The sequence below is a fragment of the Pseudoliparis swirei genome, chromosome 23, assembly GCF_029220125.1.
Source record: "Pseudoliparis swirei isolate HS2019 ecotype Mariana Trench chromosome 23, NWPU_hadal_v1, whole genome shotgun sequence".
Classification (NCBI taxonomy): Eukaryota; Metazoa; Chordata; class Actinopteri; order Perciformes; family Liparidae; genus Pseudoliparis; species Pseudoliparis swirei.
The window spans coordinates 625,308-652,485 of NC_079410.1; the positions used below are offsets into that span (position 1 = coordinate 625,308).

A 27,178-nucleotide genomic window follows, 5' to 3' on the forward strand; every position below is an offset into this window, starting at 1 on the left:
TGGTCTAGTGGTCCAGTGGTTGGGTGGTCTAGTGGTCCAGTGGCTGGGTAGTCTGGTGGTCTGGTGGTTGGGTAGTCTGGTGGTCTGAGTGGTCCAGTGGCTGGGTCTGGTGGTCTGGTGGTCCAGTGGTTGGGTGGTCTAGTGGTCCAGTGGTTAGGTAGTCTAGTGGTCTAGTGGTCCAGTGGCTAGGTAGTCTAGTGGTCTAGTGGTCCAGCGGTTAGGTGGACTAGTAGTCTAGTGGTTAGGTGGTCTAGTGGTCCAGTGGTTAGGTAGTCTAGTGGTCTAGTGGTCCAGTGGTTAGGTAGTCTAGTGGTCTGGTGGTTGGGTAGTCTGGTGGTCCGGTGGCTGGGTAGTCTAGTGGTCGGTGGTCCAGTGGTCAGGTGGTCTAGTGGTGGCCAGTGGTTAGGGTGGTCTAGTGGTCCAGTGGTTGGGTAGTCTGGTGGTCCCGGTGGTTGGGTAGTAGTCTGGTGGTCGGGTGGTCCAGTGGTTAGTAGTCAGTGGTCCTGGTGGTCCAGTGGTTGGGTAGTCTGGTGGTCCAGTGGTTAGGTGGTCTAGTGGTCCAGTGGTTAGTAGTCAAGTGGTCAGTGGTTGGAGTGGTCTAGTGTGGTCCAGTGGTTAGTCTGTGGTCGGTCCAGTGGTTAGGTGGACTGGTCTAGTCTGGTGGCAGGTGGTCTGGTGGTCTAGTGGTCCAGTGGTTAGGTTCAGTGGTCCAGTGGTCTCGGTTGGGTAGTCTAGTGTCCAGTGGCTGGGTAGTCTGGTGGTGGTAGTGGTCCAGTGGTTAGTGGTTCAGTGGTCTAGTGGTCCAGTGGTCAGGTAGTCTAGTGGTCCAGTGGCTAGGTAGTCTAGTGGTCCAGTGGTCCAGTGGTTGGGTAGTCTAGTGGTCCAGTGGTTAGTAGTCTAGTGGTCCAGTGGTTAGGTTGGTGGTCCAGTGGTTGCAGTCTAGTGGTCCAGTGTTAGGTAGTGGTTGGGTGGTCTGGTGGTCCAGTGGTTAGGTGGTCTGGTGTCGTCCAGTGGTTGGGTAGTCTGGTGGTCCCGGTGGTTGGGTAGTCTAGTGGTCTAGTGGTCCAGTGGTTGGGTAGTCTAGTGGTCCAGTGGTTGGGTGGTCTAGTGGTGGTCCAGTGGTTAGGTAGTCTAGTGGTCCAGTGGTTGGGTAGTCTGGTGGTCCGGTGGTTGGTCTAGTGGTGTCTGTGGTCCAGTGGTTGGGTGGTCTAGTGGTCTAGTGGTCCCAGTGGTTGGGTGGTCTGAGTGGTTAGGTAGTCTAGTGGTCCAGTGGTTGGGTAGTCTAGTGGTCTAGTGGTTGGGTAGTCTAGTGGTCCAGTGGTTGGGTAGTATGGTGGTCCCAGTGGTTAGGTAGTCTAGTGGTCCAGTGGTTGGGTGTCTGGTGGTCCAGTGGTTAGGTGAGTCTAGTGGTCCAGTGGGTTGGGTGGTCTGGTGGTCCAGTGGTCCCAGTGGTTGGTAGTCTAGTTGGTGGTCCAGTGGTTAGGTAGTCTAGTGGTCCAGTGGTTAGGTAGTCTAGTGGTCCAGTGGTTGGGTAGTCTAGTGGTTAGTGGTCCCGGTGGTTGGCAGTGGTCTGGTGGTCCAGTGGTTGGGTAGTCTAGTGGTCCTGTGGTCCAGTGGTTGGGTAGTCTGGTGGTCCAGTGGTTGGGTAGTCTAGTGGTCCAGTGGTTGGGTAGTCTAGTGGTCCAGTGGTTTGGTTGGGTGGTCTGGTGGTCCGGTGGTTGGGTAGTCTGGTGGTCTGGTGGTCCAGTGGTTGTGGTCTAGTGGTCCAGTGTTAGGTGTTGGGTGGTCTAGTGGTCCAGTGGTCCAGTGGTTGGGTAGTCTAGTGGTCCAGTGGTTAGGTAGTCTAGTGGTCCAGTGGTTGGGTGAGTCTGGTGGTCTGGTGGTTGGGTAGTCTAGTGGTGGTCTAGTGGTCCCGGTGGTTGGGTAGTCTGGTGGTTCTGGTGGTCCAGTGGTTAGGTAGTCTGGTGGTCCTGGTGGTCCGGTGGTTGGGTAGTCTGGTGGTTGAGTGGTCCAGTGGTTGGGTAGTCTAGTGGTCCAGTGGTTGGGTGTGGGTCTAGTGGTCCAGTGGTTAGGTAGTCCAGTGTCTAGTGGTCCAGTGGTTTGGGTAGTCTAGTGGTCCAGTGGTTGGTTAGGTAGTCTGGTGGTCCAGTGGTTGGGTAGTCTAGTGGTCCAGTGGTCCAGTGGTTAGGTCTGATGGTCCAGTGGTTGGGTGGTCTGGTGGTCCAGTGGTTCAGTAGTTCAGTGGTCCAGTGGTTGGTAGTATAGTGGTCTGGTGGTTAAGGCAGTGGGTAGTCCAGTGGTTAGGTAGTCTAGTGGTCCGTAGTTCTGGTGGTCCAGTGGTTGGGTGGTCTAGTGGTCAGTGGTTGTTCAGTGGTCCTGGTGGTCTAGGTGGTCCCGGTGTGGTTGTCCAGTCTGGTTAGTGGTTCGGTTTGGTATCCAGTGGTCCAGTGGTTAGGTGGTCAGTGGTCCAGTCTGGTGGTCCAGTGGTCCAGTGGTTGGTCAGTGGTCTGGTGGTCCAGTGGTTAGGGTGGTCTAGTGGTCCAGTGGTCCAGTGGTTAGTAGTCTAGTGGGTGGTCTGGTGGTCCAGTGGTTAGGGTAGTCTGGTGGTCCAGTGGTTAGTGGTCTAGTGGTTAGGCAGTTGGGTGGTCTGGTGGTCCAGTGGTCGGTGGTTGAGTCTAGTGGTCTGGTGGTCCAGTGGTTGGGTAGTCTGGTGGTCTAGTGGTCCAGTGGTTGGGTAGTCTGGTGGTCCCAGTGGTTGTGGTTAGGTGGTCTGGTGGTCCAGTGGTCCGTGGTTAGCAGTTCAGTGGTCTGAGTGGTGGTCCAGTGGTTGGGTAGTCTGGTGGTCCTGGTGGTCCGGTGGTTGGGTGGTCTGGTGGTCCAGTGGTTGGGTAGTCCAGTGGTCCAGTGGTTGGGTAGTCTGGTGGTCTAGTGGTCCAGTGTGGTCTGGTGGTTCCAGTCCCAGTGGTTGGATGGTCTGGTGGTCCAGTGGTCCGGTGGTCCAGTGGTTAGGTGGTCTAGTGGTCTGGTGGGGTCCAGTGGTTGGTAGTCTGGTGGTCCAGGTGGTTGGGTAGTCTGGTGGTCCAGTGGTTGGGTAGTCTGGTGGTCTGGTGGTCCAGTGGTTAGGTAGTCTAGTGGTCCAGTGGTTAGGTAGTCTAGGTTGAGTGGTCCAGTGGTTGGGTAGTCTAGTGGTTCTGGTGGTCCAGTGGTTAGGCAGTCTAGTGGTTCCGGTGGTCCAGTGGTTAGGTAGTCTAGTGGTTGAGTGGTCCAGTGGTTAGGGTGGTCTGGGTGGTCCAGTGGTTAGGTGGTCTAGTGGTCCAGTGGTTGGGTGGTTAGGTAGTCTGGTGGTTCTGGTGGTCCAGTGGTTGGTTAGTCACGTGGTCTGGTGGTCCAGTGGTGTGGTAGTTAGTGGTCTGGTGGTCTGGTGGTCGGTGGTTGGGTAGTCTGGTGGTCTGGTGGTCCAGTGGTTGGTAGTCTAGTGGTCTAGTGGTCCGGTGGTTGGGTAGTCTAGTGGTCCAGTGGTTGGGTAGTTCAGTGGTCTAGTGGTCCAGTGGTTAGGTAGTCTAGTGGTCTGGTGGTCCAGTGGTTGGGTAGTCTGTGGTCCAGTGGTCCAGTGGTTGGTTAGGTAGTTCCAGTGGTCCAGTGGTAGGTAGTAGTGGTGGTCCAGTGGTCCAGTGGGTGGTCTAGTGGTCCAGTGGTTGGGTAGTCTATGGTGGTCAGTGGTCCAGTGGTTGGGTGGTCTGGTCCAGGCAGTGGTTGGGTGGTCAGTGGGTCCAGTGGTTGGGTAGTCTGGTGGTCCAGTGGTTGGGTGGTCTGGTGGTCAGTGGTCCAGTGGTTAGGTGGTCTGGTGGTCCAGTGGTTGGGTGGTCTAGTGGTCTGGTGGTCCAGTGGTTGGGTAGTCTAGTGGTCCAGTGGTCCAGTGGTTGGGTAGTCTGGTGGTCCAGTGGTTGGGTAGTCTAGTGGTCTGGTGAGTCCGGTGGTTGGGTAGTCTAGTGGTGGTCCAGTGGTTGGGTAGTCTGGTGGTCTAGTGGTCCCGGTGGGTAGTCTAGTGGTCCAGGTGGTCTAGTGGTCTAGTGGTCCAGTGGTTGGGTAGTCTAGTGGTCCAGTGGTTAGGTAGTAGTGGTCCAGTGGTCCAGTGTTAGGTGGTCTAGTGGTCCAGTGGTTAGTGTAGTCTAGTGGTCCAGTGGTTGGGTAGTCTGGTCCAGTGTCCAGTGGTTGGGTGGTCTAGTGGGTCCAGTGGTCTGGTGACTAGTGGTCCAGTGGTTGGGTGGTCTGGTGGCCCAGTGGTCCAGTGGTTAGGCAGTTCAGTGGTCCAGTGGTCCAGTGGTTGGGTGGTCTAGTGGTCCAGTGGTTGTGTTCCAGTGGTCCAGTGGTGTTTGGGTGGTCTGGTGGTCCGGTGGTCTGGGTGGTCTGGTGGTCTGGTGGTCCGGTGGTCCAGTGGTTAGTAGTCTGGTGGTCCAGTGGGTTAGTAGTCTGGCGGTCCAGTGGTTGGGTAGTCTCAGTGGTCCAGTGGTTAGGTAGTCTGGTGGTCGTGGTCCAGTGGTTAGGTGGTCTAGTGGTCCAGTGGTTGGGTAGTCTAGTGGTCTGGTGGTCCAGTGGTTAGTAGTCTGGTGGTCCCGGTGGTGGGGTGGTTAGGTAGTCTGGTGGTCCGGTGGTTGGGTAGTCTAGTGTCTGGTGGTCCAGGTGGTTGGGTGGTCTGGTGGTCCCAGTGGTTGGGTAGTCTAGTGGTCCAGTGGTTGGGTAGTCTGGTGGTCCAGTGGTCGGTGGTTGGGTGGTCTAGTGCCGGTGGTTGGGTAGTCTAGTGGTCTGGTGGTCCAGTGGTTGGGTGGTCTGGTGGTCTGGTGGTCCAGTGGTTGGGTAGTCTCAGTGGGTCCAGTGGTTGGGTGGTCTGGTGGTCCCAGTGGTCCAGTGGTTGGGTGGTCTGGTGGTCCAGTGGTTGGGTAGTCTGGTGGTCCCAGTGTCCAGTGGGGTAGTCTGGTGGTCTAGTGGTCCCAGTGGTTGGGTAGTCTGGTGGTCCAGTGGTTGGACCAGTGGTCAGTGGTTGGGTGGTCTGGTGGTCCAGTGGTTAGGTAGTCTAGTGGTCCAGTGGTCTGGTGGTTGAGTGGTCCAGTGGTCCAGTTGGGCGGTCTAGGTAGTCTAGTGGTCAGTGGTTGGGTAGTCTAGTGGTCCAGTGGTCCAGTGGTAGTCTGGTCTGGTGGTCCAGTGGTTGGTGATCTAGTGGTCTAGTGGTCCAGTGGTTAGGTAGTCTAGTGGTCCAGTCTGGTGGTAGTGGTCCAGTGGTTAGGTAGTCTAGTGGTCCAGTGGTGTGGTTGGGTAGTCTGGTGGTCCAGTGGTTGGGTAGTCTGGTGGGTTCAGTGGTCCCAGTGGTTGTAGTGGTCTAGTGGTCCAGTGGTTGGGTAGTCTGGTGGTCCAGTGGTCCGTAGGTTGGGTGGTTGTGGTGGTCCAGTGGTTGGGTGGTCTGGTGGTCCAGTGGTCCGGTGGTTGGGTGAGTCTAGTGGTCTGGTGGTCCAGTGGTTAGGTGGTCTGGTGGTCCAGTGGTTGGGTGAGTGGTGATTAGTCCGTGGTCTGGTGGTCTGAGTGGTTCCAGTGGTCCAGGTTGGTAGTCTGGTGGTCTGGTGGTCCAGTGGTTGGGTAGTCTGTCAGTGGTTGGGTAGTCTGAGTGGTCTGGTGGTCAGTGGTTAGGTGGTCTGGTGGTCCAGTGGTTGGCAGTCTGTGGGTTCCGGTGGTGGTTGGGTGGTCTGGTGGTCCGGTGGTTGGGTAGTCTTCCAGTGGTCTGGTGGTCGGTGGTTGGGTGGTCTAGTGGTCCAGTGGTTGGGTGGTCTGGTGGTCCGGTGGTTGGTTGATCGTAGTCTGGTGGTCCGGTGGTTAGGTGGTCTGGTGGTCCGGTGGTTGGGTGATTCAGTGGTCCAGTGGTCCAGTGGTTGGGTAGTCTAGTGGTGGTGGTTGGGTGGTCTAGGTAGTCCAGTGTGGTCCAGTGGTGGTTAGGTAGTTCAGTAGTCTAGTGGTCCCGGAGTGGTTAGGTGGTCTGGTGGTCCAGTGGTTGGGTGGTCTAGTGGTCCAGTGGTGGTGGTTGGGTAGTCTAGTGGTCTAGTGGTCCAGTGGTTGGGTAGTCTGGTGGTCCAGTGGTTGGGTGGTCTGGTGGTCTGGTGGGTGGGTGGTTAGTGGTCTAGTGGTCCGTGGTTGGTGGTCGTGGTCTAGTGGTCCAGTGGTTGGGTAGTCTAGTGGTCCAGGTGGTTTGGGTAGGTGTCTGGTGGTCCAGTGGTTGGGTGGTCTGGTGGTCTAGTGGTCCAGTGGTTGGGTAGTCTAGTGGTCTGGTGTAGTCTAGTGGTCCAGTGGTTGGGTGTTAGTGGTCTGGTGGTCCAGTGGTTGGGTAGTCTGGTGGTCAGTGTGGTAGTCTATCCAGTGGTTAGTGGACTGATGTCTAGTGGTCCAGTGGTTGGGTCTGGTGGTCAGTGGTTGGGTAGTCTAGTGGTCCAGTGGTTGGGTAGTCTGGTGGTCCAGTGGTTGGGTGGTCTGGTGGTTAGGTGGTCCAGTGGTTAGGTAGTCTGGTGGTCCAGTGGTTGGGTAGTTCAGTGGTCCAGTTGGTGGTTGGGTAGTCTGGTGGTCAGTGGTGGTTGGGTGGTCTGGTGGTCTGGTGGTCCGGTGGTTGGGCTAGTCTGGTGGTCCAGTGGTTGGGTAGTCTGGTGGTCGAGTGGTGGTCCCAGTGGTTGGGTAGTCTAGTGGTCCAGTGGTCCGGTGGTTGGGTAGTCTGGTGGTCCTGTGATTCCAGTGGTTGGGTGGTCTGGTGGTCCGGTGGTTGGGTGGTTGGGTAGTCTGGTGGATCCAGTGGTTGGGTAGTCTGGTGGTCTAGTGGTTGGGTGGTCTGGTGGTCTAGTGGTCCGGTGGTTGGGTAGTCTCTGGTGGTCCTCCAGTGGTTGGGTAGTCTAGTGGTGGTCCCGGTGGTTGGGTGGTAGTTCAGTGTCTAGTGGCCCAGTGGTTAGTAGTCTGGTGGTCCAGTGGTTGGGTGGTCTGGTGGTCCAGTGGTCCGGTGGTTGGGTGGTCTGGTGGTCCAGTGGTTGGGTAGTCTGGTGGTCTGGTGGTCTGGTGGTTAGGTGGTCTAGTGGTCGGTGGTCAGTGGTTGGGTAGGTCTGGTGGTCTGGTGGTTCCAGTGGTTAGGTAGTCTGGTGGTCTGGTGGTCCAGTGGTTGGTAGTGGTCTGGTGGTCTGGTGGTCCAGTGGTTGGGTAGTCTGGTGGTCTAGGTTGGTCAGTGGTCTGGTGGTCCAGTGGTTAGTGGTCTAGTGGTTCAGGTCCAGTGGTTGTAGTCTAGGTGGTCTGGTGGTCCAGTGGTTGTGGTGGTCTGGTGGTCCAGTGGTTGGGTAGTCTAGTGGTCTGAGTGGTCCAGTGGTTAGGTAGTCTAGTGGTCCGGTGGTTGTCCAGTGGTTGGGTGGTCTGGTGGTCATTCAGTTAGGGTGGTAGTGTCCAGTGTAGGTCTGGTGGTCCAGTGGTCCAGTGGTTGGGTGGTCTGGTGGTCTGGATAGTGGTTGGGTGGTCTGGTGGTCTGGTGGTCCGGTGGTTGGGTGGTCTAGTGGTGGTCCCAGTGGTTGGGTTCAGTGGTCCTGTGGTTAGGTAGTCTAGTGGTTCAGTGGTCCGGTGGTTGGGTAGTCTGGTGGTCCAGTGGTCCAGTGGTTGGTGGTCTAGTGGTCTAGTGGTCCCGGTGGTTGGGTAGTCTAGTGGTTCAGTGGTCCTGGTGGTTAGGTGGTCTGGTGGTCCAGGTGGTCCAGTGGTCCAGGGTGGTGAGTCTGGTGGTCCAGTGTCCAGTGGGTAGTCTTCTAGTGTCCAGTGGTTGGGTGTCTGGTGGTCCAGTGGTTGGTTAGTGGTCTGTGTGGTCCAGTGGTTGGGTGGTCCAGTGGATTGGTCCAGGTGGTTAGGTAGTCTAGTGGTCCAGTGGTTGGTAGTAGTCAGTGGTTCAGTGGTCCAGTGTTAGTGATCTAGTGGTCCAGTGGTTGGGTGGTCTCTGGTAGTCTGGTCCAGTGGTTGGGTGGTCCAGTGGGTGGTCTGGTGGTCCGAGGTGGTCCGGTGGTTGGGTGGTCTAGTGGTCAGTAGTGGTTCAGTGGTCCAGTGGTTAGTCTGTGTGTGTAGGTCGGTGGTCCAGTGTGGTTGGGTAGGTAGTCTGGTGGTCCAGTGGTTGGGTGGTCAGTGGTCTAGTGGTCCAGTGGGTTAGTGTGAAGTCCGGTGGTTGGGTAGTCTGGTGGTCTGATGGTCCGGTGGTTGGGTAGTCTGGTGGTCCTAGTGGTCCAGTGGTTGGTCTAGTGGTCCAGTGGTAGGCAGGCAGTGGTCCAGTGGTTAGGTAGTCTGGTGGTCTGGTGGTTCCAGTGGTTAGGTGGTCTAGTGTCCGGTGGTTGGGTAGTCTAGTGGTCTAGTGGTCCAGTGGTTGGTCTGTTAGTGGTCCAGTGGTGGTTGGGTAGTCTGGTGGTCCTAGTGGTCCAGTGGTTGGGTAGTCTAGTGGTCCAGTGGTCAGTGGGTGTAGTAGTCTAGTGGTTGATGGTTGAGTGGTCTGGTCTAGTGGTCCAGTGGTCCAGTGGTCTAGTGGTCTGGTGGTTGGGTGGTCTGGTGGTCCAGTGGTTGGTGGGTCTGGTGGTCTAGTGGTCCAGTGTTAGGGTTGGGTAGTCAGTGGTTAGGTCCCGAGTGGTTGGGTAGTCTAGTGGTCTAGTGGTCCAGTGGTTGGTTCCAGTGTCTAGTGGTCCAGTGGTCCAGTGGTTGGGTAGTCTAGTGGTCCAGTGGTTAGGTGGTCTAGTGGCCCAGTGGTCCAGTGGTTAGTAGTCTAGTGGCCAGTGGTAGTCTAGTGGTCTGGTGGTCCAGTGGTTGGGTAGTCTAGTGGTTCAGTGGTCAGTGGTTAGGTAGTCTAGTGGTCCAGTGGTTAGGTAGTCTAGTGGTCTGTGGTCCAGTGGTTAGGTAGTTCCAGTGGTCCAGTGGTTAGTGTGGTCCAGTGGTCCAGTGGTCCAGGTGGTCCAGTGGTCTAGTGGTCCAGTGGTTCAGTGGTGGTCTAGTGGTCCAGTGGTTAGGTAGTCTAGTGGTCCAGTGGTTAGTAGTCTAGTGGTCTAGTGGTCCAGTGGTTAGGTAGTCTGGTGGTCCAGTGGTTAGTAGTCTAGTGGTCCAGTGGTTAGTAGTCTAGTGGTCCAGTGGTTAGGTGTCTAGTGGTCCAGTGGTAGGGTAGTCGGTCTAGTGGTCCAGTGGTCCAGTAGTCTAGTGTCCAGTGGTTCAGTGGTCCAGTGGTCTAGTTCCAGTCTAGTGGTCCAGTGGTCCAGTGGTTAGGTGGTCTAGTGGTCCAGTGGTTAGGTAGTCTAGTCCAGTGGTCCAGTGGTAGTGGTTAGGTAGTCTAGTGGTCCAGTGGTTAGGTAGTCTAGTGGTCTAGTGGTCCAGTGGTTAGGTAGTCTAGTGGTCCAGTGGTTGGTCTAGTGGTTCAGTGGTCCAGTGGTTAGGTAGTTCAGTGGTCCAGTGGTCTAGTGGTCAGTGGTCCAGTGGTTAGGTAGTCTAGTGGTCCAGTGGTTAGGTAGTCTAGTGGTCCAGTGGTCCAGTGGTTGTGGTCAGTCTAGTGGTCCAGTGGTTAGGTAGTCTAGTGGTTCAGTGGTCCAGTGGTTAGGTAGTTCAGTGGTCCAGTGTGGTTAGGTAGTCTAGTGGTCCAGTGGTGGTTAGGTGGTCCAGTGGTTCAGTGGTTAGGGTAGTCTAGTGGTTTCAGTGGTCCAGTGGTTAGGTAGTCTAGTGGTCTAGTGGTCTAGTGGTCCAGTGGTTAGGTAGTCTAGTGGTCCAGTGGTTAGGTAGTCTAGTGGTCTAGTGGTTAGGTGGTTAGGTGGTCCAGTGGGTTCAGTGGTCCAGTGGTTAGGTAGTCTAGTGGTCTAGTGGTCCAGTGGTTAGGTAGTCTAGTGGTCCAGTGGTTAGGTAGTCTAGTGGTCCAGTGGTTAGGTAGTCTAGTGGTCGAGTGGTTGGTAGTTCAGTGGTCCAGTGGTTAGGTAGTCTAGTGGTCCAGTGGTCCAGTGGTTAGTCTAGTGGTCCAGTGGTTAGGTAGTCTAGTGGGTTAGTGGTCCAGTGGTTTAGTGGTCCAGTTCAGTGGTCCAGTGGTTAGTAGTCTAGTGGTCCAGTGGTTAGGTAGTCTAGTGGTCAGTGGTGTCTAGTGGTCCAGTGGTTAGGGTAGTGGTCTAGTGGTCCAGTGGTTAGGTAGTCTAGTGGTCTAGTGGTCCAGTGGTTAGGTAGTCTAGTGGTCCAGTGGTCCAGTGGTTAGGTAGTCTAGTGGTTAGGTAGTCTAGTGGTCCAGTGGTTAGGTAGTCTAGTGGTCTAGTGGTCCAGTGGTTAGGTAGTCTAGTGGTCCAGTGGCTAGGTAGTCTAGTGGTCCAGTGGTTAGGTAGTCTAGTGGTCCAGTGGTTAGGTAGTCTAGTGGTCCAGTGGTTAGGTAGTCTAGTGGTCCAGTGGTCCAGTGGTTAGGTAGTCTAGTGGTCCAGTGGTTAGGTTCAGTTCAGTGGTCCAGTGGTTAGGTGTGGTCTAGTGGTCTAGTGGTCCAGTGGTTAGTGGTTAGCGGTCCAGTGGGTTAGGTCTAGTGGTCAGTGGTCCAGTGGTTAGGTAGTCTAGTGGTCCAGTGGTTAGTGGTCTAGTGGTCCAGTGGTTAGTTCAGTGGTCTAGTGGTCCAGTGGTTAGTAGTCTAGTGGTCCAGTGGTTAGTGTGGCCCAGTGGTCTAGGTGGTCCAGTGGTCCAGTGGTTAGGTAGTCTAGTGGTCCAGTGGTTAGGTGGTAGGGTAGTTCTAGTGGTCCAGTGGTTAGGTAGTCTAGTGGTCCAGTGGTTAGGTAGTCTAGTGGTCCAGTGGTCCAGTGGTTAGGTAGTCTAGTGGTCCAGTGGTTAGGTAGTCTAGTGGTCTAGTGGTCCAGTGGTTAGGTAGTCTAGTGGTCCAGTGGTTAGGTAGGTTAGTGGTCCAGTGGTTAGGTCTAGTGGTCCAGTGGTCCAGTGGTTAGTGTTCAGTGGTCTAGTGGTCCAGTGGTTAGGTAGTCTAGTGGTCCAGTGGTTAGTAGTTCAGTGGTCTAGTGGTCCAGTGGTTAGGTAGTCTAGTGGTCCAGTGGTCCAGTGTAGTCAGGTCAGTGGTCCAGTGGTTAGGTAGTCTAGTGGTCCAGTGGTTCCAGTGGTGGGTGGTCCAGTGGTCCAGTGGTTAGTAGTCTGTGGTCCAGTGGTCCAGTGGTTAGGTAGTCTAGTGGTCCAGTGGTTAGGTAGTCTAGTGGTCCAGTGGTCCAGTGGTTAGGTAGTCTAGTGGTCCAGTGGTTAGGTAGTCTAGTGGTCCAGTGGTTAGTGGTCCAGTGGTTAGGTAGTCTAGTGGTCCAGTGGTTAGGTAGTTCAGTGGTCTAGTGGTCCAGTGGTTAGGTAGTTCAGTGGTCCAGTGGTCTAGTGGTTAGGTAGTCTAGTGGTCCAGTGGTCCAGTGGTTAGGTAGTCTAGTGGTCCAGTGGTTAGGTAGTCTAGTGGTCTAGTGGTCCAGTGGTTAGGTAGTCTAGTGGTCCAGTGGTTAGTGGTCTAGTGGTCCAGTGGTTAGGTAGTCTAGTGGTCCAGTGGTTAGGTAGTCTAGTGGTCTAGTGGTTAGGTAGTCTAGTGGTCCAGTGGTCCAGTGGTTAGGTAGTCTAGTGGTCCAGTGGTCCAGTGGTTAGGTAGTCTAGTGGTCCAGTGGTCCAGTGGTTAGGTAGTCTAGTGGTCCAGTGGTCCAGTGGTTAGGTAGTCTAGTGGTCTAGTGGTCTAGTGGTCCAGTGGTTAGGTAGTCTAGTGGTCCAGTGGTCCAGTGGTTAGGTAGTCTAGTGGTCCAGTGGTTAGGTAGTCTAGTGGTCCAGTGGTCCAGTGGTCTAGTGGTTAGTGGTCTAGTGGTCCAGTGGTTAGGTAGTTAGTGGTCCAGTGGTCCAGTGGTTAGGTAGTCTAGTGTGGTCTAGTGGTCCAGTGGTTAGGTGGTGGTCCAGTGGTTAGTGGTCTAGTGGTCCAGTGGTTAGGTAGTCTAGTGGTCCAGTGGTTAGGTCAGTGGTCCAGTGGTCAGGTTGGTAGTTCTAGTGGTCCAGTGGTTAGGTAGTCTAGTGGTCCAGTGGTTAGTAGTTAGTGGTCTAGTGGTCCAGTGGTTAGGGTCAGTGGTCCAGTGGTTAGTCCAGTGGTTAAGTGGTTAGGTTGTCTAGTGGTCCAGTGGTTAGGTAGTCTAGTGGTCCAGTGGTTAGGTAGTCTAGTGGTCCAGTGGTCCAGTGGTTAGTGGTCTAGGTCCAGTGGGTGGTCTAGTGTGGTCCAGTTGTTAGGTAGTCTAGTGGTCCAGTGGTTAGGTAGTCTAGTGGTCAGTGGTCCAGTGGTTAGGTCTAGTGGTCCAGTGGTTAGGTAGTTCAGTGTGGTCCAGTGGTCCAGTGGTTAGGTAGTCTAGTGGTCCAGTGGTTAGGTAGTCTAGTGGTCCAGTGGTCCAGTGGTTAGGTAGTCTAGTGGTCTAGTGGTCCAGTGGTTAGGTAGTCTAGTGGTCCAGTGGTCCAGTGGTCTAGTGGTCCAGTGGTTAGGTAGTCTAGTGGTCGAGTGGTCCAGTGGTTAGGTAGTCTAGTGGTCTAGTGGTCTAGTGGTCCAGTGGTTAGGTAGTCTAGTGGTCCAGTGGTTAGGTAGTCTAGTGGTCCAGTGGTTAGGTAGTCTAGTGGTCTAGTGGTCCAGTGGTTAGGTAGTCTAGTGGTCTAGTGGTCCAGTGGTTAGGTAGTCTAGTGGTCCAGTGGTCCAGTGGTCTAGTGGTCCAGTGGTTAGGTAGTCTAGTGGTCTAGTGGTCCAGTGGTTAGGTAGTCTAGTGGTCCAGTGGCTAGGTAGTCTAGTGGTCGAGTGGTCCAGTGGTTAGGTAGTCTAGTGGTCCAGTGGTTAGGTGGTCTAGTGGTCCAGTGGTTAGGTAGTCTAGTGGTCCAGTGGTTAGGTAGTCTAGTGGTCTAGTGGTCCAGTGGTTAGGTAGTCTAGTGGTCCAGTGGTCCAGTGGTTAGGTAGTCTAGTGGTCTAGTGGTCCAGTGGTTAGGTAGTGGTCCAGTGGTTGAGTGGTCTAGTGGTCCAGTGGTTAGTAGTAGTCTAGTGGTCTAGTGGTCCAGTGGTTAGGTAGTGGTCTAGTGGTCAGTGGTTAGGTCCAGTGGTCCAGTGGTTAGGTAGTCTAGTGGTCTAGTGGTCCAGTGGTTAGGTAGTCTAGTGGTCCAGTGGTCCAGTGGTTAGGTAGTCTAGTGGTCCAGTGGTTAGGTAGTCTAGTGGTCCAGTGGTCCAGTGGTTAGGTAGTCTAGTGGTCCAGTGGTTAGGTAGTCTAGTGGTCCAGTGGTTAGGTCTAGTGGTCTAGTGGTTAGTAGTCTAGTGGTCCAGTGGTTAGTGGTGGTCTAGTGGTCCAGTGGTTAGGTAGTCTAGTGGTCCAGTGGTTAGGTAGTCTAGTGGTCCAGTGGTTAGGTAGTCTAGTGGTCCAGTGGTCCAGTGGTTAGGTGGACTAGTAGTCTAGTGGTTAGGTGGACTAGTGGTCTAGTGGTCCAGTGGTTAGGTAGTCTAGTGGTCTAGTGGTCCAGTGGTTAGGGTAGTCTAGTGGTCCAGTGGTTAGGTAGTCAGTGGTCCAGTGGTCCAGTTCAGTGGTTAGGTGGTCAGTGGTCCAGTGGTTAGGTAGTCTAGTGGTCCAGTGGTTAGGTGGACTAGTGGTCTAGTGGTCCAGTGGTTAGGTAGTCTAGTGGTCTAGTGGTCCAGTGGTTAGGTAGTCTAGTGGTCCAGTGGTTAGGTAGTTCAGTGGTCCAGTGGTCCAGTGGTCTAGGTGGTTAGTTCAGTGGTCCAGTGGTTAGGTAGTCTAGTGGTCCAGTGGTTAGGTAGTCTAGTGGTCCAGTGGTCCAGTGGTTAGGTAGTCTAGTGGTCCAGTGGTTAGGTAGTCTAGTGGTCCAGTGGTCCAGTGGTTAGGTAGTCTAGTGGTCCAGTGGTTAGGTGGACTAGTAGTCTAGTGGTTAGGTGGACTAGTGGTCTAGTGGTCCAGTGGTTAGGTAGTCTAGTGGTCCAGTGGTTAGGTAGTCTAGTGGTCTAGTGGTTAGGTAGTCTAGTGGTCCAGTGGTTAGGTAGTCTAGTGGTCCAGTGGTCCAGTGGTCAGGTAGTTCAGTGTCAGTGGACCAGTGGTTAGGTAGTCTAGTGGTCCAGTGGTTAGGTAGTCTAGTGGTCGAGTGGTTAGGGTAGTCAGTGGTCAGTGGTCCAGTGGTTAGGTAGTCTAGTGATCCAGTGGTTAGTGGTCTAGGTGGTCCAGTGGGTCCAGTGGTTAGTAGTCTAGTGGTCCAGTGGTTAGGTTAGTGGTCTAGTGGTCCAGTGGTTAGGTAGTCTAGTGGTCCAGTGGTTAGGTAGTCTAGTGGTCTAGTGGTCCAGTGGTTAGGTAGTCTAGTGGTCCAGTGGTTAGGTAGTCTAGTGGTCCAGTGGTTAGGTAGTCTAGTGGTCCAGTGGTTAGGTAGTCTAGTGGTCCAGTGGTTAGGTAGTCTAGTGGTCCAGTGGTTAGGTAGTCTAGTGGTCCAGTGGTCCAGTGGTTAGGTAGTCTAGTGGTCTAGTGGTTAGGTAGTCTAGTGGTCCAGTGGTCCAGTGGTTAGGTAGTCTAGTGGTCCAGTGGTTAGGTAGTCTAGTGGTCTAGTGGTCCAGTGGTTAGGTAGTCTAGTGGTCCAGTGGTTAGGTAGTCTAGTGGTCCAGTGGTCCAGTGGTTAGTAGTCTAGTGGTCCAGTGGTCCAGTGGTTAGGTGTCAGTGGTCTAGTGGTCCAGTGGTTAGGTAGTTCTAGTGGTCCAGTGGTTAGGTAGTGGTAGTTCAGTGGTCTAGTGGTCCAGTGGTTAGGTAGTCTAGTGGTCCAGTGGTTAGTGGTCTAGTGGTAGTCTAGTGGTCCAGTGGTTAGGTAGTCTAGTGGTCCAGTGGTTAGTGGTTAGGTGGTCTAGTGGTCCAGTGGTTAGGTAGTCTAGTGGTCTAGTGGTCCAGTGGTTAGGTAGTCTAGTGGTCCAGTGGTTAGGTAGTCTAGTGGTCCAGTGGTTAGGTAGTCTAGTGGTCCAGTGGTCCAGTGGTTAGGTAGTCTAGTGGTCCAGTGGTTAGGTAGTCTAGTGGTCCAGGTAGTTGGGTGGTCCAGTGGCTAGGTTGTCTAGTGGTCCAGTGGTTAGGTAGTCTAGTGGTCCAGTGGTCCAGTGGTTAGGTAGTCTAGTGGTCTAGTGGTCCAGTGGTTAGGTAGTCTAGTGGTCTAGTGGTCCAGTGGTTAGGTAGTCTAGTGGTCCAGTGGTCCAGTGGTTAGGGTCTAGTGGTCCAGTGGTCCAGTGGTTAGGTAGTCTAGTGGTCCAGTGGTTAGGTAGTCTAGTGGTCCAGTGGTCCAGTGGTTAGGTAGTCTAGTGGTCCAGTGGTTAGGCAGTTAGTAGTCTAGTGGTCCAGTGGTTAGTAGTTCAGTGGTCTAGTGGTCCAGTGGTTAGGTAGTCTAGTGGTCCAGTGGTTAGGTAGTCTAGTGCTCCAGTGGTCCCAGTGGTCCAGTGGTTAGGTCTAGTGGTCCAGTGGTCAGGTAGTCTAGTGGTCCAGTGGTTAGGGTAGTGGTCTAGTGGTGGTCCAGTGGTCCAGTGGTTAGGTAGTCTAGTGGTCCAGTGGTTAGGTAGTCTAGTGGTCCAGTGGTTAGGTAGTCTAGTGGTCCAGTGGTCCAGTGGTTAGGTAGTCTAGTGGTCCAGTGGTTAGGTAGTCTAGTGGTCTAGTGGTCCAGTGGTTAGGTAGTCTAGTGGTCTAGTGGTCCAGTGGTTAGGTAGTCTAGTGGTCCAGTGGTTAGGTAGTCTAGTGGTCTAGTGGTCCAGTGGTTAGGTAGTCTAGTGGTCCAGTGGTCCAGTGGTTAGGTAGTCTAGTGGTCCAGTGGTTAGGTAGTCTAGTGGTCCAGTGGTTAGTGGTTAGGTGGTCTGTGGTTAGTAGTCTAGTGGTCCAGTGGTTAGGTAGTCTAGTGGTCTAGTGGTCTAGTGGTTAGTAGTTCAGTGGTCCAGTGGTCCAGTGGTTAGGTAGTCTAGTGGTCCAGTGGTCCAGTGGTTAGGGTTCAGTGGTCCAGTGGTCCAGTGGTTAGTGGTCTAGTGGTCCAGTGGTCCAGTGGTTGGGTGGTCTAGTGGTTGAGTGGTCCAGTGGTTAGGTAGTCTAGTGGTCCAGTGGTTAGGTAGTCTAGTGGTCTAGTGGTCCAGTGGTTAGTAGTTCAGTGGTCAGTGGTCCAGTGGTTAGGTAGTCTAGTGGTCCAGTGGTCCAGTGGTTAGGGTAGTCTAGTGGTCTAGTGGGTCCAGTGGTTAGGTAGTTCAGTGGTCCAGTGTTAGTGGTCTAGTCTAGTGGTCTAGTGGTCCAGTGGTTAGGTAGTCTAGTGGTCCAGTGGTCCAGTGGTTAGGTAGTCTAGTGGTCCAGTGGTCCAGTGGTTAGGTAGTCTAGTGGTCCAGTGGTTAGGTAGTCTAGTGGTCCAGTGGTCCAGTGGTTAGGTAGTCTAGTGGTCTAGTGGTCCAGTGGTTAGGTAGTCTAGTGGTCCAGTGGTTAGGTAGTCTAGTGGTCCAGTGGTCCAGTGGTTAGGTAGTCTAGTGGTCCAGTGGTCCAGTGGTTAGGTAGTCTAGTGGTCCAGTGGTCCAGTGGTTAGGTAGTCTAGTGGTCCAGTGGTCCAGTGGTTAGTAGTTCAGTGGTCTAGTGGTCCAGTGGTTAGGTAGTCTAGTGGTCCAGTGGTTAGGTAGTCTAGTGGTCCAGTGGTCCAGTGGTTAGGTAGTCTAGTGGTCCAGTGGTTAGGTAGTCTAGTGGTCTAGTGGTCCAGTGGTTAGGTAGTCTAGTGGTCCAGTGGTCCAGTGGTTAGGTAGTCTAGTGGTCCAGTGGTCCAGTGGTTAGGTAGTCTAGTGGTCTAGTGGTCCAGTGGTTAGGTAGTCTAGTGGTCCAGTGGTTAGGTAGTCTAGTGGTCCAGTGGTCCAGTGGTTAGGTAGTCTAGTGGTCTAGTGGTCCAGTGGTTAGGGTTCTAGTGGTCAGTGGTCCAGTGGTTAGGGTAGTCTAGTGGTCTAGTGGTCCAGTGGTTAGGTAGTCTAGTGGTCTAGTAGTCTAGTGGTCCAGTGGTTAGGTAGTCTAGTGGTCCAGTGGTCCAGTGGTTAGGTAGTCTAGTGGTCCAGTGGTTAGGTAGTCTAGTGGTCCAGTGGTCCAGTGGTTAGGTAGTCTAGTGGTCCAGTGGTTAGTGGTGGTTCAGTGGTCTAGTGGTCCAGTGGTTAGGTAGTCTAGTGGTCTAGTGGTCCAGTGGTTAGGTAGTCTAGTGGTCTAGTGGTCCAGTGGTTAGGTAGTCTAGTGGTCCAGTGGTTAGGTAGTCTAGTGGTCCAGTGGTCCAGTGGTTAGGTAGTCTAGTGGTCCAGTGGTCCAGTGGTTAGGTAGTCTAGTGGTCCAGTGGTTAGGTAGTCTAGTGGTCTAGTGGTCCAGTGGTTAGGTAGTCTAGTGGTCCAGTGGTTAGGTAGTCTAGTGGTCCAGTGGTTAGGTAGTCTAGTGGTCCAGTGGTTAGGTAGTCTAGTGGTCTAGTGGTCCAGTGGTTAGGTAGTCTAGTGGTCCAGTGGTTAGGTAGTCTAGTGGTCTAGTGGTCCAGTGGTTAGGTAGTCTAGTGGTCCAGTGGTCCAGTGGTTAGGTAGTCTAGTGGTCCAGTGGTTAGGTAGTCTAGTGGTCCAGTGGTTAGGTAGTCTAGTGGTCCAGTGGTTAGGTAGTCTAGTGGTCCAGTGGTTAGGTAGTCTAGTGGTCCAGTGGTTAGGTAGTCTAGTGGTCCAGTGGTTAGGTAGTCTAGTGGTCCAGTGGTCCAGTGGTTAGGTAGTCTAGTGGTCTAGTGGTCCAGTGGTTAGGTAGTCTAGTGGTCCAGTGGTCCAGTGGTTAGGTAGTCTAGTGGTCCAGTGGTCTAGTGGTCCAGTGGTTAGGTAGTCTAGTGGTCCAGTGGTTAAGGTAGTCTAGTGGTCCAGTGGTTAGGTAGTCTAGTGGTCCAGTGGTCCAGTGGTTAGGTAGTCTAGTGGTCCAGTGGTTAGGTGGACTAGTGGTCTAGTGGTCCAGTGGTTAGGTAGTCTCGTGGTCTAGTGGTCCAGTGGTTAGGTAGTCTAGTGGTCTAGTGGTCTAGTGGTCCAGTGGCTAGGTAGTCTAGTGGTCCAGTGGTCCAGTGGTTAGGTGGTCTAGTGGTCCAGTGGTTAGGTAGTCTAGTGGTCTAGTGGTCCAGTGGTTAGGTAGTCTAGTGGTCCAGTGGTTAGGTAGTCTAGTGGTCTAGTGGTCCAGTGGTTAGGTAGTCTAGTGGTCCAGTGGTCAGTGGTTAGTGGTGGTCTAGTGGTCCAGTGGTTAGGTAGTCTAGTGGTCTAGTGGTCCAGTGGTTAGGTAGTCTAGTGGTCCAGTGGTGCAGTGGTTAGGTAGGCTAGTGGTCCAGTGGTTAGGTAGGCTGGTGGTCTAGTGGTCCAGTGGTTAGTAGTCTAGTGGTCCAGTGGTCCAGTGGTTAGGGTCTAGTGGTCCAGTGGTCCAGTGGTTAGGTAGTCTAGTGGACTGGTGGTCTAGTGGTTAGGTAGTATAGTGGTCCAGTGGTTAGGTAGGCTAGTGGTCTGGTGGTCCAGTGGTTAGGGTCAGTGGTCAGTGGTCCAGTGGTTAGGTAGTCTGGTGGTCAGTGGTCCAGTGGTTGGGTAGTCTAGTGATCTAGTGGTTAGGTAGTCTAGTGGTCTAGTGGTCCAGTGGTTAGGTAGTCTAGTGGTCCAGTGGTCCAGTGGTTGGTTAGTGGTCTAGTGGTCCAGTGGTTAGGTAGTCTAGTGGTCAGTGGTCCAGTGGTTAGTAGTCTAGTGGTCTAGTGGTTAGGTAGTCTAGTGGTCCAGTGGTTAGGTGGACTAGTGGTCTAGTGGTCCAGTGGTTAGGTGGACTAGTAGTCTAGTGGTTAGGTGGACTAGTGGTCTAGTGGTCCAGTGGTTAGGTAGTCTAGTGGTCTAGTGGTCCAGTGGTTAGGTAGTCTAGTGGTCCAGTGGTTAGGTAGTCTAGTGGTCTAGTGGTCCAGTGGTTAGGTAGTCTAGTGGTCCAGTGGTTAGGTAGTCTAGTGGTCGAGTGGTCCAGTGGTTAGGTAGTCTAGTGGTCCAGTGGTTAGGTAGTCTAGTGGTCTAGTGGTCCAGTGGTTAGGTAGTCTAGTGGTCTAGTGGTTGGGTGGTCTGGTGGTCTAGTGGTCCAGTGGTTGGGTAGTCTAGTGGTCCAGTGGTTAGGTGGTCTAGTGGTCAGTGGTCCAGTGGTTAGTAGTCTAGTGGTCCAGTGGTTAGGTAGTCTAGTGGTCAGTGGTCAGTGGTTAGGTAGTCTAGTGGTCCAGTGGTTAGGTGGACTAGTGGTCCAGTGGTTAGGTAGTCTAGTGGTCCAGTGGTCCAGTGGTTAGGTAGTCAGTGGTCTAGTGGTCCAGTGGTTAGGTAGTCTAGTGGTCTGGTGGTCCAGTGGTTAGGTAGTCTAGTGGTCTAGTGGTCAGTGGTCCAGTGGTTGGGTAGTCTAGTGGTCCAGTGGTTAGTGGTTAGTCTAGTGGTCCAGTGGTTAGGAAGTCTTGTGGTCTGGTGGTCCAGTGGTTAGGTAGTCTAGTGGTCAGTGGTCCAGTGGTTGGGTAGTCTAGTGGTCAGTGGTCCAGTGGTTAGGTAGTCTGGTGGTCTAGTGGTCCAGTGGTTAGTGGTGGTCAGTGGTCAGTGGTCCAGTGGTTGGGTAGTCTAGTGGTCCAGTGGTCCAGTGGTCTAGTGGTCCAGTGGTTGGGTAGTCTAGTGGTCAGTGGTCCAGTGGTTGGGTAGTCTAGTGGTCCAGTGGTTGGGTAGTCTAGTGGTCCAGTGGTCCAGTGGTTGGGTAGTCTAGTGGTCCAGTGGTCTAGTGGTCCAGTGGTTAGGTAGTTCAGTGGTCTGGTGGTCCAGTGGTTGGGTGGTCTAGTGGTCTGGTGGTCCAGTGGTTAGGGTAGTCTAGTGGTCCAGTGGTTGGTAGTCTAGTGGTCTGGTGGTCCAGTGGTTAGGTAGTCTGGTGGTCCAGTGGTCCAGTGGTTAGGTAGTCTAGTGGTCTAGTGGTCCAGTGGTTAGGTAGTCTAGTGGTCCAGTGGTCCAGTGGTTAGGTAGTCTAGTGGTCCAGTGGTCCAGTGGTTAGGTAGTCTAGTGGTCCAGTGGTTAGTGGTTAGTGGTCTAGTGGTCCAGTGGTTAGGTGTCTGGTGGTCCAGTGGTCCAGTCTAGTGGTCCAGTGGTTAGGTAGTCTAGTGGTCTAGTGGTCCAGTGGTTAGGTAGTCTAGTGGTCTAGTGGTCCAGTGGTTAGGTAGTCTAGTGGTCCAGTGGTCCAGTGGTTAGGTAGTGGTAGTGGTCCAGTGGTTGGGTAGTCTGGTGGTCTAGTGGTCCAGTGGTTAGGTAGTCTAGTGGTCCAGTGGTCCAGTGGTTAGGTAGTCTAGTGGTCCAGTGGTCCAGTGGTTAGGTAGTCTAGTGGTCCAGTGGTTAGGTAGTCTAGTGGTCTAGTGGTCCAGTGGTTAGGTAGTCTAGTGGTCCAGTGGTCCAGTGGTTAGGTAGTCTAGTGGTCCAGTGGTCCAGTGGTTATGTAGTCTAGTGGTCCAGTGGTTAGGTAGTCTAGTGGTCCAGTGGTTAGGTAGTCTAGTGGTCTAGTGGTCCAGTGGTTAGGTAGTCTAGTGGTCCAGTGGTCCAGTGTTTAGGTAGTCTAGTGGTCTAGTGGTTAGGTAGTCTAGTGGTCTAGTGGTCCAGTGGTTAGGTAGTCTAGTGGTCCAGTGGTTAGGTAGTCTAGTGGTCCAGTGGTTAGGTAGTCTAGTGGTCTAGTGGTTAGGTAGTCTAGTGGTCTAGTGGTCCAGTGGTTAGGTAGTCTAGTGGTCTAGTGGTCTAGTGGTTAGGTAGTCTCGTGGTCTAGTGGTCCAGTGGTTAGGTGGTTAGGTAGTCTAGTGGTCTAGTGGTCCAGTGGTTAGGTAGTCTAGTGGTCGAGTGGTCCAGTGGTTAGGTAGTCTCGTGGTCTAGTGGTTAGGTAGTCTAGTGGTCTAGTGGTCCAGTGGTTAGGTAGTCTAGTGGTCTAGTGGTCCAGTGGTTAGGTAGTCTAGTGGTCTAGTGGTCCAGTGGTTAGGTAGTCTCGTGGTCTAGTGGTTAGGTAGTCTAGTGGTCTAGTGGTCCAGTGGTTAGGTAGTCTAGTGGTCTAGTGGTCCAGTGGTTAGGTAGTCTAGTGGTCGAGTGGTCCAGTGGTTAGGTAGTCTAGTGGTCTAGTGGTCTAGTGGTCCAGTGGTTAGGTAGTCTAGTGGTCGAGTGGTCCAGTGGTTAGGTAGTCTAGTGGTCTAGTGGTCTAGTGGTTAGGTAGTCTCGTGGTCTAGTGGTCCAGTGGTTAGGTAGTCTAGTGGTCTAGTGGTCCAGTGGTTAGGTAGTCTAGTGGTCCAGTGGTCCAGTGGTTAGGTAGTCTAGTGGTCCAGTGGTCCAGTGGTTAGGTAGTCTAGTGGTCTAGTGGTCCAGTGGTTAGGTAGTCTAGTGGTCCAGTGGTCCAGTGGTTAGGTGGTCTAGTGGTCTAGTGGTTAGGTAGTCTAGTGGTCCAGTGGTCCAGTGGTTAGGTAGTCTAGTGGTCTAGTGCTCCAGTGGTTAGGTAGTCTAGTGGTCCAGTGGTCCAGTGGTTAGGTAGTCTAGTGGTCTAGTGGTCCAGTGGTTAGGTGGACTAGTGGTCTAGTGGTCCAGTGGTTAGGTAGTCTAGTGGTCTAGTGGTCCAGTGGTTAGGTAGTCTAGTGGTCTAGTGGTCCAGTGGTTAGGTAGTCTAGTGGTCCAGTGGTCCAGTGGTTAGGTAGTCTAGTGGTCCAGTGGTCCAGTGGTTAGGTAGTCTAGTGGTCTAGTGGTCCAGTGGTTAGGTAGTCTAGTGGTCTAGTGGTCCAGTGGTCCAGTGGTTAGGTAGTCTAGTGGTCTAGTGGTCCAGTGGTTAGGTAGTCTAGTGGTCCAGTGGTTAGGTAGTCTAGTGGTCTAGTGGTCCAGTGGTTAGGTAGTCTAGTGGTCTAGTGGTCCAGTGGTTAGGTAGTCTAGTGGTCTAGTGGTCCAGTGGTTAGGTAGTCTAGTGGTCTAGTGGTCCAGTGGTTAGGTAGTCTAGTGGTCTAGTGGTCTAGTGGTCCAGTGGTTAGGTAGTCTAGTGGTCCAGTGGTTAGGTAGTCTAGTAGTCTAGTGGTCTAGTGGTCTAGTGGTCTAGTGGTCCAGTGGTTAGGTAGTCTAGTGGTCTAGTGGTCTAGTGGTCCAGTGGTCCAGTGGTTAGGTAGTCTAGTGGTCCAGTGGTTAGGTAGTCTAGTAGTCTAGTGGTCCAGTGGTTAGGTAGTCTAGTAGTCTAGTGGTCTAGTGGTCTAGTGGTCCAGTGGTCTAGTGGTCCAGTGGTTAGGTAGTCTAGTAGTCTAGTGGTCTAGTGGTCTAGTGGTCTAGTGGTCCAGTGGTTAGGTAGTCTAGTGGTCTAGTGGTCTAGTGGTCCAGTGGTCCAGTGGTTAGGTAGTCTAGTGGTCCAGTGGTTAGGTAGTCTAGTAGTCTAGTGGTCCAGTGGTTAGGTAGTCTAGTAGTCTAGTGGTCTAGTGGTCTAGTGGTCCAGTGGTTAGGTAGTCTAGTGGTCTAGTGGTCTAGAAACCATTCGTACTGGTTGCGTTTAGAGTCTTAATGTACAGGTCTCTGTGCTGCAGGGCGCTCAGCTGACTGACGAGGAGACTCCACTTCCTTTCCCTCACAGACTCTACCAATGCATCCAGAGCGATGAGGTAATCATCATTCCTCGTTCAAACACTTCCAGTTCTTTCAGTGTTCCAGATGTTATCATCAGATGTTAAGAAGCCGGCACACTTCCACTTCAGATCACTTCCACTTCAGATCACTTCCACTTCAGAACACTTCCACTTCAGATCACTTCCACTTCAGATCACTTCCACTTCAGAACACTTCCACTTCAGATCACTTCCACTTCAGATCACGTCCACTTCAGATCACTTCCACTTCAGAACACTTCCACTTCAGAACATGTCCACTTCAGATCACTTCCACTTCAGATCACTTCCACTTCAGAACATGTCCACTTCAGAACACTTCCACTTCAGATCACTTCCACTTCAGATCACATCCACTTCAGATCACTTCCACTTCAGAACATGTCCACTTCAGAACACTTCCACTTCAGATCACTTCCATTTCAGAACATGTCCACTTCAGAACACTTCCACTTCAGATCACTTCCACTTCAGATCACTTCCACTTCAGAACATGTCCACTTCAGAACACTTCCACTTCAGATCACTTCCACTTCAGATCACTTCCACTTCAGATCACGTCCACTTCAGATCACTTCCACTTCAGAACATGTCCACTTCAGAACACTTCCACTTCAGATCACTTCCACTTCCTTCAGATCATTCAGTTCACTTAATGTTCTGTAGCCCAGTAACACTCAACAAGCTGTATCAGGATGTTCATGCCGACCCGTTGTAAGAAAAGCTACACACATACACATAAACCTTTATCAGCCAATCAGAGAGCTGGAATACTCACACCTGTCTGTTGCACCAGATGGGGTCCCAGTTGGCTTTCGTCAGAGACAGTCTGGAGCTGATTGCTGGTCTCTATCACCACGACAACCGCTCCTCTGCTACCTGGGACACGGACAAGACCGAACGCTTCCTCATGACCATCGAGAGACAGACCGACGTCCTGAATAGCTGCGTGAGTAGTTAGGCACTTTAACTCCTTTCAATGTATTGTTCTTCACTTCAACGGATACATGAAGTACTTTGAGGTTTACACTTCAACTGTGATAAGACCAGTCACTAGTGACACTTCAACTGTGATAAGACCAGTCACTAGTGACACTTCAACTGTGATCAGACCAGTCACTAGTGACACTTCAACTGTGATCAGATCAGTCACTAGTGACACTTCAACTGTGATCAGACCAGTCACTAGTGACACTTCAACTGTGATCAGATCAGTCACTAGTGACACTTCAACTGTGATCAGATCAGTCACTAGTGACACTTCAACTGTGATCAGACCAGTCACTAGTGACACTTCAACTGTGATCAGATCAGTCACTAGTGACACTTCAACTGTGATAAGACCAGTCACTAGTGACACTTCAACTGTGATCAGATCAGTCACTAGTGACACTTCAACTGTGATCAGATCAGTCACTAGTGACACTTCAACTGTGATAAGACCAGTCACTAGTGACACTTCAACTGTGATCAGATCAGTCACTAGTGACACTTCAACTGTGATAAGACCAGTCACTAGTGACACTTCAATAGTGATCAGATCAGTCACTAGTGACACTTCAACTGTGATCAGACCAGTCACTAGTGACACTTCAACTGTGATCAGATCAGTCACTAGTGACACTTCAACTGTGATAAGACCAGTCACTAGTGACACTTCAACTGTGATCAGATCAGTCACTAGTGACACTTCAACTGTGATCAGATCAGTCACTAGTGACACTTCAACTGTGATCAGACCAGTCACTAGTGACACTTCAACTGTGATCAGATCAGTCACTAGTGACACTTCAACTGTGATCAGACCAGTCACTAGTGACACTTCAACTGTGATCAGATCAGTCACTAGTGACACTTCAACTGTGATCAGACCAGTCACTAGTGACACTTCAACTGTGATCAGATCAGTCACTAGTGACACTTCAACTGTGATAAGACCAGTCACTAGTGACACTTCAACTGTGATCAGATCAGTCACTAGTGACACTTCAACTGTGATCAGATCAGTCACTAGTGACACTTCAACTGTGATAAGACCAGTCACTAGTGACACTTCAACTGTGATCAGATCAGTCACTAGTGACACTTCAACTGTGATCAGATCAGTCACTAGTGACACTTCAACTGTGATAAGACCAGTCACTAGTGACACTTCAACTGTGATCAGATCAGTCACTAGTGACACTTCAACTGTGATCAGACCAGTCACTAGTGACACTTCAACTGTGATCAGACCAGTCACTAGTGACACTATCTGGCATCAGTCGTCACTTCAACTGCGTTCGCTGCCGGTCCTTGTTGTTCAGGTTAACTGATAAAACTGTATGTGTCTTTAGGTGTCGACTCAGAGACGAAGAAACAGCCGACTGAGACGATACTACCGGAGACTAGAGAAGAGTACTCTGTCCCGCTGGGTGAGTACTGAGGGGTGTATGTAGTAGTACTGACTGTAGTACTTTGTGTACAGGGGGGTGTATGTAGTAGTACTGACTGTAGTACTTTGTGTACAGGGGGGTGTATGTAGTAGTACTGACTGTAGTACTTTGTGTACAGAGGGGTGTATGTAGTAGTACTGACTGTAGTACTTTGTGTACAGAGGGGTGTATGTAGTAGTACTGACTGTAGTACTTTGTGTACAGAGGGGTGTATGTAGTAGTACTGACTGTAGTACTTTGTGTACAGGGGGGTGTATGTAGTAGTACTGACTGTAGTACTTTGTGTACAGGGGTGTATGTAGTAGTACTGACTGTAGTACTTTGTGTACAGGGGGTGTATGTAGTAGTACTGACTGTAGTACTTTGTGTACAGAGGGGTGTATGTAGTAGTACTGACTGTAGTACTTTTGTACAGAGGGTGTATGTAGTAGTACTGACTGTAGTACTTTGTGTACAGAGGGGTGTATGTAGTAGTACTGACTGTAGTACTCTGTGTACACGTAGGTGGATGTAGTAGTACTGACTGTAGTACTTTGTGTACAGAGGGGTGTATGTAGTAGTACTGACTGTAGTACTTTGTGTACAGGGGGGTGTATGTAGTAGTACTGACTGTAGTACTTTGTGTACAGGGGGGTGTATGTAGTAGTACTGACTGTAGTACTTTGTGTACAGAGGGGTGTATGTAGTAGTACTGACTGTAGTACTTTGTGTACAGAGGGGTGTATGTAGTAGTACTGACTGTAGTACTTTGTGTACAGGGGGGTGTATGTAGTAGTACTGACTGTAGTACTTTGTGTACAGGGGGGTGTATGTAGTAGTACTGACTGTAGTACTTTGTGTACAGGGGGGTAGTCCTGCGTCCTGGGAGCTGATCAGGAAGGAGACGAAGCTGCACCTGGACCAGTTAGACCTGCTGGTGGGCTTCATTGTGGACAGCAGGGGGCGCTGTGCAGACAGCAGGGGGCGCTGTGCAGACAGCAGGGGGCGCTCTAGAGGGCTCTTATGTCACTGACACTGTTCTATTTATTTATATTTATGTACAAACTATTTATTTCTGGGTTTTTTACTTGAAAACATTTTGATAATAATAAAGAAACTTTTCATCTTCAAGTCCTTTGTCTGGTGTGTCACGAGCGATCACACCATCCTCCACCCTCCATCCTCCACCCTCCATCCCTCCATCCTCCACCCTCCACCCTCCATCCTCCACCCTCCATCCTCCACCCTCCATCCTCCATCCTCCACCCTCCATCCTCCATCCTCCACCCCTCCATCCTCCACCTCCATCCTCCACCCTCCATCCTCCACCCTCCATCTTCCAGCCTCCATCCTCCACAATCCATCCTCCATCCTCCATCCTCCATCCTCCATCCTCCATCCTCCACCCTCCATCCTCCACCCTCCATCATCCATCCTCCATCCTCCACCCTCCACCCTCCATCCTCCACCCTCCATCCTCCACCCTCCATCCTCCACCCTCCATCCTCCATCCTCCACCTCCATCCTCCACCTCCATCCTCACCCTTCATCCTCCATCATCCATCCTCCATCCTCCACCCTCCATCCTCCACCCTCCATCCTCCACAATCCATCCTCCATCCTCCACCCTCCATCCTCCACCCTCCACCCTCCATCCTCCACCCTCCACAATCCATCCTCCATCCTCCATCCTCCACCCTCCATCCTCCACCCTCCATCCTCCACCTCCATCATCCATCCTCCACCCTCCATCCTCCACCTTCCATCCTCCACCCTCCATCCCTCCATCCTCCACCCTCCATCCTCCACCCTCCATCCCTCACCCTCCATCCTCCATCCTCCACCCCTCCATCCTCCACCCTCCATCCTCCATCCCTCCATCCTCCATCCTCCATCCTCCACCCTCCACCCTCCACCCTCCATCCTCCCCTACCTTGGGCTTGTCCCGTGGTGCCTGTTGGAGCTCCTGCTCTTGGCGTTCATTCGCCCTGACTGGTTGTAGCAACAGGGCAGCATTGACTTCTTGCTGGCCCTCTGGCGCTCCTCCTCCTCCTCCTCCTCCTCCTCCTCCTCCTCCAGCACAGTGA

At 52.6% G+C, this 27,178-nt stretch overlaps 1 protein-coding gene across 1 annotated transcript in view; it reads left to right on the forward strand.

Annotated features, from left to right (window-relative positions):
- The window catches only part of ifnphi1 (interferon phi 1), a 26,798-nt gene extending 674 nt beyond the window's left edge, over positions 1-26,124 (forward strand). The window contains exons 2-5 of the mRNA XM_056406787.1: positions 22,600-22,674; positions 23,474-23,626; positions 25,014-25,091; positions 25,957-26,124. Of these exons, the coding sequence (XP_056262762.1) occupies positions 22,600-22,674; positions 23,474-23,626; positions 25,014-25,091; positions 25,957-26,124 (474 nt within the window). The remainder of the gene's footprint in view (positions 1-22,599; positions 22,675-23,473; positions 23,627-25,013; positions 25,092-25,956) is intronic.
- The last annotated feature ends 1,054 nt before the right edge of the window (positions 26,125-27,178 follow it).